The following is a 13,708-nucleotide window of genomic DNA, read 5'->3' as shown; positions in this document are numbered from 1 at the left end:
GTACTGTATACTGCATAGTACTTAGAATGCACTGTATGCATCATATTTTTTAGTATTCCATGCATACAAAAAAAACAGTACACCGAATGCATTCTACAAAAAAAAGTATGAGTAGTATGAAATTATGCCTTTTTTAAATACTAGCATACTGCATATTGCATACTGTGCACAATGCACTCCCTACTTCCTATTGTTAGTATTCCATGCTAACAATGAATTTTCTTTGCATATTTGTACAATATGCATACTGCAAAAATACTATAAGTATCACGCTAGTGTAATATTGTGGATTCAGTCACTGTATACACTGGAATACTAGCATACTGCATATTGCATACTGTGCACAATGTGCTGCAAACTGAATACTACTCAGAATGCAATGTACACAGCATATTCTTTTAGTATTCCATGCATACAGAATATTCATATATTGTGCACAGTATGCATACTACAAAAGTAGTATGAGTAGTATGGTATTATGCCATTATTTTGCCAATTACAGATTCAGACATTGTATACACTGGAATACTAGCATATGTCATTTTACATTCTGTGCACAATGTACTGTATACAGCATATTTTTAGTATTCTACACATACAGACAAATTCACATATTGTGCAGAGTATGCATACAGTAGTCCATATTTGAAGTGGATCAAAAAAGTTAATCAACGTTGTCCTAAAACCAAAACAGTACTGTTCTTGTCTTAGGACAACTTTGATTAACTTTTTTTTTTCAACTTCAAATGTTCACTACTGTAGTATTAGTATGGTATTATGCCATTCCAAATACTGCATACTTCATGCTGCATACTCTGCACAATATGGCATACTACTGAGAATGCACTGCGTACTGTATATTTTTAGTGTTCCATGCATACAGAAAATTCACACATTGTGCATAGAATGCATACTACAAAATATTAGGATGGTATTATGCCATTCCCGATTCAGATACTCTATGCACTTGAATACTAGCATACTGCACAGAATGTACGGCATACTTTAAGTATTACATGCATACAGAAAATTCACAATGTGCATAGTATGCATTCTACAAAATAGTACAGACTAGTGTAATATTCTGGAATTAGCTACTGTTTACACTAAAATTAACATTGGAATTTATGTGAACACTTCATAAACTCAAACTCACCTCATAAAACTGTTTGTCATTCAGGTGAGTAAGACAGGTGCAGAAGGATCTGTCCTGGATGAAGCCAAGAACATCAACAAGTCACTGTCTGCTCTGGGGAACGTCATATCAGCTCTGGCTGAAGGAACTGTGAGTTACAGAGATGCATGAAATTATTGCAGTTCATAGTAGCAGACAGACAGTCTTAACTCTCAGTCTTTAACTCGCTGTGTGTGAGCAGAAGACTCATGTGCCGTACCGCGACAGTAAGATGACGAGGATCCTGCAGGACTCTCTGGGTGGAAACTGCAGAACCACCATGTTCATCTGCTGCTCACCTTCAGCCTTCAATGATGCCGAGACCAAATCCACCCTGATGTTTGGGCAAAGGTAAGACAGAGAACAAAACTGAACAACTGAACCAAACACACACACAGATACATCACACACACACTCACACACACACACTTTCTGTGTTTCTCAGAGCAAAGACCATCAAGAACACGGCGTCTGTGAACCTGGAGCTCACAGCAGAGCAATGGAAGAGGAAATATGAGAAACAGAAGGAGAAGAACGAGAACCTGAAAGAGAACATCCAGAGACTGGAGGCGGAGCTTAACCACTGGCGTAATGGTGAGCAAATACACCTTATTTCTCTCTTTCTAACACAAAAACACAACAGTTACAATGATAGATAGAACAGATTCTCTATTGCATACTACTTGTACTATTTTGGCAGTATGCACACTGTGCACAATATGTGAAATTTATGCATGCATGGACTATTTTTATAAAGTATGCTATACATTCTGTGCAGTTTTACCGTGTATACCGTGCCTGAATCCATAATACACTAGCATACTACTTATACTATTTTTGCAGTATGCATACAGCGCACAATATATGAATTTTCCATCTACATTAAATACTAAGAAAGTATGCAGTACACCTTTTCACAGTATGCCGTGTGTAGTATTCTAGTATTCCAGTGTATACTGTGGCTGAATCTGTAACATTACACTTGCATACTACTTATACTATTTTTGCAGTATGCATACAGCGCACAATAAATGAATTTTCCATCTACATTAAATACTAAGAAAGTACGCAGTACATTTTGCACAGTATGCCATGTGTGGTATTCTAATATTCCAGTGTATACTGTGGCTGAATCTGTAATATTACACTAGCATACTACTCATACTATTTTTGCAGTATGCATACTGTGCACAATATGTGAATTTTCTGTATGCATGGGAAACTAAAAAAGTATAGTACACATGGCTGAATCCAGAATAGCATACTACCATATTATACTAATTGTGCTATTTTTGCAGAATGCATACTGTGGACAATATGTCAATGTTCTGTATGCAGTACATTCTGCAGAATATGCAATATGTAGTATGCTGCTATTTCAGTAGCTGAATCTGGAATATTACAATAGCATTCTACTCATACTATTTTTAAGTATGCTATACGTTCTCATCCATTTGCACTATGCTTATATTTCAGTGAATACTGTGGCTGAATCTGTAACATTACACTAGCATACTACTCATACTATTTTTGCAGTATGCATACTGTGCACAATATGTGAATTTTCTGTTTGCATGGGAAACTAAAAAAGTATAGTACACATGGCTGAATCCAGAATAGCATACTACCATACTAATATGCAGAAAATGCAATATGTAGTATGATGCTATTTCAGTAGCTGTATCTGGAATATTACAATAGCATACTACTCATACTATTTTAAGTATGCTATACATTCTCAACCATTTGCACTATGCTAATATTTCAGTGTATAAGTGTCTAAATCCATAATATTACACTAGCATACTATTTTTGCAGTATATATACTGCGCACAATGTGAATTTTCCATGGTAAAGATTTTTTCAGACGTTCAGGTAAATGAGTGTGTGATTGTGCTGCAGGTGAATCAGTCACGCCACTGGATCTCATGGCTGTGATTCCTGTCGAATCTGATGTCAGTGAAGACACAGCCTTAGACAATCAGAGCAGCAGTGTGTGTGAGCCAATCCCAGAGGAAGACAAGCTCAAATATGAAGAAGAGATACGCAAACTCTATAAACAACTTGACGACAAGGTACGAGCACACACACAGATGAGATGCGCACATGCAGAGGGATGGGAGTAAACACAGCCTGTGATCCATGCATGGAAAAATTGACTTTGTGATTGATTCCTTTCTCTCTGACAGGACGATGAGATTAATTTACAGTGTCAGCTGGTGGAAAAACTGAAGGAGCAAATGCTGGATCAAGAAGAGGTAAAAGACTTGCTGAAATCAAAATAGCATACTACCACAGCTTTATGTGACAAAAACAGTATGAGTAGTATGGTAGTATAAAATTCCAGATTCAGCCGCTTTATACCCTGGAATACTAGCATACTGCATACTTTACATGATTCTGTGCATGCAGAAATGTCACATATTGTGCATACTGCAAAAATAGTACAAGTAGTATGCTGTAGAGAATTCAGCCACTGTTATTTGAATAGCAGCATACTTCATACTTTTTTAGTACCCCATGCATACAGAAAATTCGACATTGTGCACAGCATGTATATTGCAAAAATCTCACAAGTAGTATGTTAGTATGCTATTCTATGCTATTCAGCCACTGTGTGCACTGGAATACTAGCATACTGCATATTGCATACTTCACAAAATATACTTTACTTTGTTTTTGTTTTCTATGCATGTAGAAAAATCACATATTGAACACAATATGCTGCAAAAAAGTATGAGTAGTATGTTAGCATAATGTTACAGATTCACTGAATACACAGGAAAACTATACTGCACAAAATGTCCTGCATACGTTTTTAGTATTTCATGTATATGAAAAATTCACATTGTGTGCAGTATGTTTACTGCAAAAAAAGTGTGCTAGTGTAATATTATGGATTCAGACACTATATACACTGAAATATTAGCATACTGTAAACCATGGAGAATGTACAGTATACTTAAAAATAGTATGCTATTGTAATATATATATTCCAGATTCAGCTACTGGAATAGCATCATACTACATTTTGCATATTTAGCAGAATGTACTGCATACAGAAAATACACATATTGTGCACAGTATGCATGCTGCAAAAATAGCACAAGTAGTATGGTAGTATGCTATACTGGATTCAGTCACATGTAATAGACTATTTTAGTTGCCCATACATTCAGACAATTCACATATTGTGCACAGTATGCATACTGCAAAAATAGTATTAGTAGTATGCTAGTGTAATGTTACAGATTCAGCCACAGTATAGAATGGAATAGTAGAATACTACACATGGCATACTGTGCAAAATATACTGCATACTTTCTTAGTATATAATGTATATGGAAAAATCATATATTGTGTGCAGTATGCATACTGCAAAAATAGTATAAGTAGTAAGCTAGTGTATTATGGATTCAGGCACTGTATACACTAAAATATTGCCATACTGAAAACTGCACCAAATATATAGCATACTAAATAAAATATTCCATGCGTGCATAAATTTCCCATATAGTGTACAGTGTGCACACTACAAAAATAGTACAAGTAGTATGCTATAGAGAATTCAGCCACTGTTATTACAATAGCAGCATACTGGACATTTTATACGTTTTTAGTACTCCATGCATACAGAAAAATTAGTACGAGTAGTATGAGTAATATTATGAATTCAGGCACTGTTTGCACTGAAATATTAGCATACTGCAAACTGCTCAAAATGTATACCATGCATTCATAAATTTCACATATTGTGCACAGTGTGCATACTGCAAATAGTATACGGCAGTAGTATAGTTGCGTGCTATTCTGGATTCAGCCACTGCATGCACTGTAATACTAGCACACTGCTCATTGCATACTGCATACTGCTTACTTTGAGAATGCACATGATTCCATGCATACAGAAAATGTACATATTGTGCATGATATGCATACTGCAAAAATAGTGCAAGTAGTATGCCACTGTATGCACTTGAATACTAGCATACTGCATATTTCACAGAATATACTATACTTTTTTAGTTTTCTTTGCATATAGAAAATTCACATATTGTGCGCGGTATGCATACTACAAAATAGTATGAGTAGTATGCTATAGTAAGGAGGATTCATCTACTGTTATTAAATATACCAGGATACTGCATACTGCATAATTATTTTAGTACTCCATGCATACAAAAAATCCACATACTGTGCACAATATGCATACTGCAAAATTAGTATGAGTAGTATGCTAGTGTAATATTTCAGATTTAGCTACTGGAATAATACCATATTACATATTGCATACTGTGCAGAATATACTGCATATAAAAAACTCACATATTGTGCACAGTATGCATACTGCAAAAATAGTATGAGTAGTATGCTAAAATATTAATAAGATAAAACATGAAGATAAAACAGAATAGTGGATGCTTTGAGACTTGTGTAAAATAGGTCAGGGAAACTGCATACTCAGTGTGTTTGCGTGTGTTTAGCTGCTAGCGTCATCGCGTGGAGACAGCGAGCGCGTGCAGTGCGAGTTGAGTCGTCTACAGTCGGACAGCGACAGCGCGAAGGCCGAAGTGAAGGAGGTCCTGCAGGCGCTGGAGGAGCTCGCTCTGAACTACGACCAGAAGAGTCAGGAGGCCGAAGACACGAGGACCCACAACAGACGCCTCATCGAGGAGCTGTCGCACAAAACCGTATGCAAACTAGCCCTTCATAAGCAAAAATATCTGAATAAAGAGCATTCTGTTTGGCTGGAGAGCTTTGATCTCACAAGCTTTTTCTTCATAATGACCTACATATTCCACAGAGCTTTCATGCATATTAACTAGAGCTGAATATTCTCCTCTTTTATTCATTCATTCCTGTTTCTCAAATTGCTACTATTAAAAAATCTTCAAAGAAATTAATACTTGTATTCATCAAGGATGCATTAAATGGACCAAAAGTGACAGTAAAGACATGTATAATTTTACAAAAGATTTATTTTTTAAATAAATGCTGTTCTTTTGAACTTTCTATTCATGAAATGCATCAGTTTCTACTAAAATTCTGCGCAGCATAGGAGTTTTCAACATTCTTGAGCAGCAAATTAGCATATTAGAATGATTTCTGAAGGATCATTTGACACCGAAAACTCATGATGCAGAAAATTCAGCCGTGCATCACAAAAATAAATTACAGTTATTCAGATAAAAAACAGATATTCACGTAAAAAACAGCAATTTTAGATTCTAATATTTCAAAAACTGCAAAAATCTTACATGTTAGTATGCTATTCTATGCTATTCAGCCACTGTATGCACTGGAATACTAGCATATTGCATATCGCATGCTTCACAGAATGTACAATACTTTATTTTTTTTTAGCATTTTATATATATATATAAAAAATCATATATTGTACACAGTATGCATACTGCATACTGTGCAAAAAAGTTTGAGTAGTATGCAAAAAAGTTTGAGTAGTATGCATATAAGAATGATTTCCGAAGGATCATTTCACACCGAAAATTCATTCTGTGCATCACAAAAATAAATTACAGTTTAATAGATATTCACATAGAAAACAGCTATTTTAGATTCTAATAATATTTCACAATTTTTACTGTAATATTTACTGTTTTTGGTAAAATAAATGCAACCTTGATGAAAAGAGGAGACTTAAAATCTTAATTATTCGCAGAAAAATTGTGTAAAATGTTCTTTAAAATGTTCTCTAAAATGTTCTTTCACAAATTTCAGAATTTATTGACTCGAGCTCATTTCAGAGATTTATTATTATTGCTTCATTGCTATTAGTGTTTTGCAACCACAGAGTAGTACTCATTGAGCAGTTAAAGTAAGATCTATAATGATATAAACTCCAGCAGTAACTGCCTTCCTAGAGCTGCTAATTAAACCTTTAGTGATCCAATAATTTAAGTCTATTTGCACACAGTGAATAATGTTTAATCATGCTGCTCATTTGAGCTGTAATTCTCTGTCTTCTCTCAGTCGGATCTGATGTGTTTGGAGGCAGAGTTTTCCCGGCTACAGGAAGTGAGCGGCCAGCAGAAGAAGCGCATCACTGAGGTGTTGAACACCCTGATGAAGGATCTCAACGACTTCAGCTTCATACTAGGAAACGGAGACCTCAGACTGGTGAGCGAGTAACTTTTTGGCTGTAAATTGAACATTAGAATGCAGAATAAGACTGTGGCAGTAAATGTGCTGTTGTGTGTGCATCAGCCGTGCGACCTGTCGGGTGTTCTGGAGGAGGAATACGCCATGGTGTGTGTGTATGTGAGCAAAGTCAAATCTGAGCTGAAGTCAGTGGTGAAGCGTTGCCGACAGCTGGAGGGTTTACAGGCCGACTGTCACCGGAAGATGGAGGAGACCGGCAGAGAGCTGTCGTCCTGTCAGCTGCTCATATCACAGGTCACACAGCAAACACACACAAATACACTGATATTTTGATCATTACAGGTTCATTCTATAGGTGTAATGGTTTTTCTATTGCACAAACTGTATTTTCTATCCCCTTACCCTAACCCTACACTTAAAGGGGTCATCGAATGCAAAACTCACTTTTACACTTTTACATTTGAACATTAATGTGTGTTGGCAGTTTGTGTCCATATCCACCCTACACTGACAAAAATTCATTGTACATTTTAGGACATCTTCAGACATAAAGGTGTCATACCTCAGACTAAAAGGCTTCAGGACTCAGGAAAAATGGCATCAGGTGTCAGGTCTCGTACAATTAGACATCGGACTAAATGAACTCAGATTAAAAGGCATCAGACTAAACAGACTCAGATTAAAATGCGTCAGACTAGCATCAGACTAAACGGACTCAGAGTAAAAGGCATCAGCCTAATTGGATTCAGATTAAAAGGCATCAGACTAAATGCACTCAGATTACAAGGCATCGGATTAAACAGACTCAGACTAAAAGGCATCAGACTAAATGGACTCAGATTAAAATGCATCAGACCAATTGGATTCAGATTAAAAGGCATCAGACTAAACAGACTCAGATTAAAAGGCATCAGACCAAACAGACTCAGATTAAAATGCATCAGACTAATTGGATTCAGATTAAAAGGCATCAGACCAAACAGACTCAGATTAAAATGCATCAAACTAATTGGATTCAGATTAAAAGGCATCAGACTAAACCGACTCAGATTAAAAGGCATCAGACTAAAAGCATTCAGATTAAAAGGCATCAGACTAAACAGACTCAGATTAAAAGGCATCAGACCAAACAGACTCAGATTAAAAGGCATCAAACCAAACAGACTCAGATTAAAATGCATCAGACTAATTGGATTCAGATTAAAAGGCATCAGACTAAACCGACTCAGATTAAAAGGCATCAGACTAAAAGCATTCAGATTAAAAGGCATCAGACTAAACAGACTCAGATTAAAAGGCATCAGACCAAACAGACTCAGATTAAAAGGCATCAAACCAAACAGACTCAGATTAAAATGCATCAGACTAATTGGATTCAGATTAAAAGGCATCAGACTAAACCGACTCAGATTAAAAGGCATCAGACTAAAAGCACTCAGATTAAAAGGCAACAGACTAAACGGACTCAGATTAAAATGCATCAGACCAATTGGATTCATATTAAAAGGCATCAGACTAAACAGACTCGGATTAAAAGGCATCAGACTAGCATCAGACTAAACGGATTCAGACTAAAAGGCATCAGACTAAACAGACTCAGATTAAAAGGCATCAGACTAAACGGACTCAGATTAAAAGGCATCAGACCAAACAGACTCAGATTAAAATGCATCAAACTAATTGGATTCAGATTAAAAGGCATCAGACTAAACCGACTCAGATTAAAAGGCATCAGACTAAAAGCATTCAGATTAAAAGGCATCAGACTAAACAGAATCTGACTAAAAGGCATCAGACTAAACAGACTCAGATTAAAAGGCATCAGACCAAACAGACTCAGATTAAAAGGCATCAAACCAAACAGACTCAGATTAAAATGCATCAGACTAATTGGATTCAGATTAAAAGGCATCAGACTAAACCGACTCAGATTAAAAGGCATCAGACTAAAAGCACTCAGATTAAAAGGCAACAGACTAAACGGACTCAGATTAAAATGCATCAGACCAATTGGATTCATATTAAAAGGCATCAGACTAAACAGACTCGGATTAAAAGGCATCAGACTAGCATGAGACTAAACGGATTCAGACTAAAAGGCATCAGACTAAACAGACTCAGATTAAAAGGCATCAGACTAAACGGACTCAGATTAAAAGGCATCAGACTAAACAGACTCAGATTAAAATGCATCAAACTAATTGGATTCAGATTAAAAGGCATCAGACTAAATGGACTCAGATTAAAAGGCATCAGACTAAATGGACTCAGATTAAAAGGCATCAGACTATCATCAGACTAAACGGATTCAGACTAAAAGGCATCAGACTAAACAGACTCAGATTAAAAGGCATCAGACTAAACGGACTCAGATTAAAAGGCATCAGACTATCATCAGACTAAACGGACTCAGACTAAAAGGCATCAGACTAATTGGATTCAGATTAAAAGGCATCAGCCTAAACAAATTCAGACTAAAAGGCATCAGACTAAACAGACTTTTAAAGCATTTAAAGGAACATGCAATAGAATAGCTTGCTCTAACAAGGGCTGACTTTGACAAGGTAAAAAGAGTGTTTTAACATTACTACTGAGAAATTTTAACCAAAGTATGTTATAGACTTCTCATTAAGACCCTAAAGAATCATATCAACTTGTGGAAAATGGACATTCGATGACCCCTTTAAAACTACCCCTCACACAAAACTACAGTCATTTTTTCCTCATGGGGACCCAAAAATGTCTCCACAAGGACCAATTTTATTGGTATTACTATACTTTTGGGGACATTTGGTCCTCATAACTTAGGGAATACCAAAATGCCACACACAAACACAGTCACAGATGCTGTGAAGTAAACAAAGTCTGTCTGTGTGTTTCCAGCATGAAGCAAAGATACGCTCTCTGACCGAATACATGCAGAACGTGGAGCTCAAGAAACGACAGCTGGAGGAAAACTACGACTGTCTGAATGAAGAACTTGCCAAACTACAGGCTACAGGTATTTTATTTTTTTATTTTTTTTATTTAATTGCATTGCATTGCATTCTTGTCTAGATGGTAGAAAAATGGATTAATTCAAATGCTCAATACCATTTGTGACCCTGGACCACATAAGGGTCAATTTTTTGAAATTGAGATTCATACATCATCTGAAAGTTGAATATATAAGCTTTCCATTGATGTTAAGATATTTGAACTATTTGAAAATCTGGAATCTGGAGTGCAAAAAAATCTAAACATTGAGAAAATCACCTCTAAAGTTGTCCAAATGAAGTTCTTAGCAATGCATATTACTAAGCAAAAATTAAGTTTTGATATATTAATGGAAAGAAATTTGCAAAATATCTTCATGGAACATGATCTTTGCATAATATCCTAAAGATTTTTGCCATAAAAGAAAAATTGATCATTTTAACTCATACAATGTATTTTTGGCTATTGCTATAAATATTCCTGTGATACTTAAGACCGGTCCGGGATCACATTTGATAAATTGAGATTCTATTGAGAATCTATTTCATCATATTTATAATAAAACCATAGATTTTCTCAAAATATTATTTACTGATGCTACAGAAAAACCAGATTAAATTATTATGGGATTTCCCATAAGCTTTCAGAATTTTTGTATTTGGTTACTTACATTCTGTATTTTTCACAAACAGTGGTGGACAAAGCAAATTATTATTTTATGTGTATACATTGAATAAAATAAATAAATACATTTTAATAATTACATTTTTTTTTTTATTAGTTATTTTCTATCAAAATAAAATTAATAGAAAATAGTAAAAAGTGTGCTGAAGTGGTAAGCTTCACATCATTGAGATAGTGTTATAGTTTTTGTTATTTTGAATTTGATGTTTTTATTAAATATGTCAATATAAATTATTTTTTACTTTTTTTTAAGTTTTATTTTAGTTTAATTTGTTATAGTACATCAAGTTCAACTAAAAAATAAATAGAGACATGTCGCTATTGAAACTCAATTCAGTTGACAATTTTTTCAAGTAAATTTTTTTTTTTTTAATGTTTCTGAACCTTTGTGACTCTGGACCACAAAACCAGTCTTAAGTAGCATGGGTATATTTGAAGCAATAGCTAAAAATACATTGTATGGGTCAAAATTATCAATTATTTTTCTTTTATGCCAAAAATCATTAGGGTATTAAGTAAAGATCATTTTCCATGAAGGTATTTTGTACATTAACTACCATAAATATATCAAAACTTAATTTTTGATTAGTAATATGCATTGCTAAGAACTTCATTTGGACAACTTTAAAGATGATTTTCTCAATATTTTGATTTTTTTACACCCTCAGATTCCAGATATTCAAATAGTTGTATCTCGGCCAAATATTGTCCTATTCTAACAAACCATACATTAATGGAAAGCTTATTTATTCATATGATATATAAATCTCAGTTTAAAAAAATTAACCCTTATGTCTGGTTTTGTGGTCCAGAGTCACATTTTAGTTTTAGAAAACGATAATAAGCCTGGATTTATCAATCATGCAACTCTTTATTTACTGTCTGTAGATCCTAAGAAGCATGTTTTAAACATACCGTAACATGTTAAGATAAGATGTTCTGATTGTGAAGTTATTGTCTGTGTTTGCAGAAAGCGCTCAGGACAATCTACTGGACGCAGACGAGTCTGGAAACATCAAGGTAGGTTTTGATTTCCCCTCAACATTTAAAATCACAGCTATTTGGTTGATTGGTTAATTCTGCATTTTCATGGAGCTAGCTGTGTTTGCATGTGTTCCAGTCTCACAGAGCTGCGGAGCAGAAAGCAGACGCTCACCGTGAGCCGCAGCACAAGCAGCTCGGCCGTCTGCGCGACGACATCAACCACAAACAGAAGATCATCGACGAGCTCAAAGAGTCAGAAGCCCTCACAAACGCTCTCTGATTCACATGTGTGTGTATGTGTGTGTGTAACAGGTGTGTTTGTGTGCAGTGATAACCAGAGGCTGAACCTGCAGCGGGAGCAGATGAGCGTGGAGTTCAGTGTCCTGAAGAGACGAGAGCAGGAGAAAAGCCGACAGCTGGAGGAGCTCAGGTGAGAACCGACTCTCATCAACACAACAGATTCCACAACCGCAGAATATAACAACTCATACTGTTTCTGCAGATATCTGCATGAACGACAGGAGCAGACCAGACAGGACATGAAGGGTCTGGAGGAGACCGTTGTGAGTATCTATAGCGCTTCAGACTGAAATGATCTGACTGTGATGTGATGAGATTTCTGACACACCTGTGTGTTTGTCTCCGAAAGGCTCGTGAACTCCAGACGCTCCACAACCTGAGGAAGCTGTTTGTTCAAGACCTCACCGCTAGAGTCAAACGGGTGCGTTCAGCCAAACCAAAAACACTGATATCAAGACTGTGTTTATATACTGTACAGTGTTGGGGAAAATTACTTTTAAAAGTAATGCATTACAATATTGAGTTACTCCCTAAAAAAGTGTTAGAATAATTTTGCATTACTTTTTAAATCTGGGCAGGGCTTGCTTGTTTGTTTTTAATATAAAAAGTTCTATTTTTGTCAAATGTAAAAGCCTTTTTACACCAAAAGCCTCAGGCTTATAGAGAAAAGTAAACTGACGTCTGTTCAGGAGACCGCAGAAGAAAAAATGTCTACTCTTCCTGCATAATAAAAAAAGGAAAACAAATGTTTGATTATCTAAATTAGTAATTTTTGCTTATTAGTATGGATGAATTTGATCATCGAAAGTAAAAAAAAAATTTATTGTATTATTAATATTATTATTCGTTTACAATTATAATACAAATATACAGTATTATAATATACAGTATTATATTATAAATATAATTAAATTATGGGTAAAATAATAATCTCTAAGGAGTTTATCAAATTACTACATATATTATTACGTAGGATAAATAATACATTAAATATATTTCATGATTTATAATATTAGTCATATATTATACTATAACATAATTATTATATTGTTATCATTTTATTAATCATTTATTACATTTATAAAACATCAAATATGTATCAAATATAAGTAATACAGTAATTATATGTAATAACTATATTTATATATATATATATATATATTAGTAAATTACTAAAAACTAAAAAAAATTAAAAACTGATTTATAATATTACAAAAATAATATTGTAAATATTACAACTATTCTAATATTGTTTTATTTTTTGTCTGTATTTACACTTTTCTAAAAGCTAAAGAATAAAAATATAATAAATATGATCAGAGTAAAATATAAACGAAATGATTTGCTGTAACAATGCAATTGTTTATATATTTATTTATTTAATTTTTGTTAGTATACATTAGTTAATATAAATTGTTTGTTGTTAGTTTATGTTAGCTCAGGTCTATTAAATAATATTTATTTATGATT

The 13,708-nt window shown here is 34.6% G+C and overlaps 1 protein-coding gene across 1 annotated transcript in view; it reads left to right on the top strand.

The window, feature by feature from the left end:
- Window positions 1–13,708, top strand: part of kif5ab (kinesin family member 5A, b) — a 45,217-nt gene that overhangs the window by 23,760 nt on the left and 7,749 nt on the right. The window contains exons 9-22 of the mRNA XM_073851235.1: window positions 1,181–1,285; window positions 1,377–1,525; window positions 1,620–1,768; window positions 3,077–3,249; window positions 3,364–3,432; window positions 5,659–5,865; window positions 7,166–7,312; window positions 7,400–7,588; window positions 10,178–10,295; window positions 11,925–11,974; window positions 12,075–12,190; window positions 12,267–12,368; window positions 12,441–12,501; window positions 12,588–12,659. Coding sequence (XP_073707336.1) covers window positions 1,181–1,285; window positions 1,377–1,525; window positions 1,620–1,768; window positions 3,077–3,249; window positions 3,364–3,432; window positions 5,659–5,865; window positions 7,166–7,312; window positions 7,400–7,588; window positions 10,178–10,295; window positions 11,925–11,974; window positions 12,075–12,190; window positions 12,267–12,368; window positions 12,441–12,501; window positions 12,588–12,659 — 1,707 coding nt within the window. The remainder of the gene's footprint in view (window positions 1–1,180; window positions 1,286–1,376; window positions 1,526–1,619; window positions 1,769–3,076; window positions 3,250–3,363; window positions 3,433–5,658; window positions 5,866–7,165; window positions 7,313–7,399; window positions 7,589–10,177; window positions 10,296–11,924; window positions 11,975–12,074; window positions 12,191–12,266; window positions 12,369–12,440; window positions 12,502–12,587; window positions 12,660–13,708) is intronic.

This window comes from Garra rufa, chromosome 12 (genome assembly GCF_049309525.1).
Source record: "Garra rufa chromosome 12, GarRuf1.0, whole genome shotgun sequence".
NCBI classification, from domain to species: Eukaryota; Metazoa; Chordata; class Actinopteri; order Cypriniformes; family Cyprinidae; genus Garra; species Garra rufa.
The sequence above is the reverse complement of the archived record's forward strand: the minus strand, read 5'-3'. Positions and strand labels throughout refer to the sequence as shown.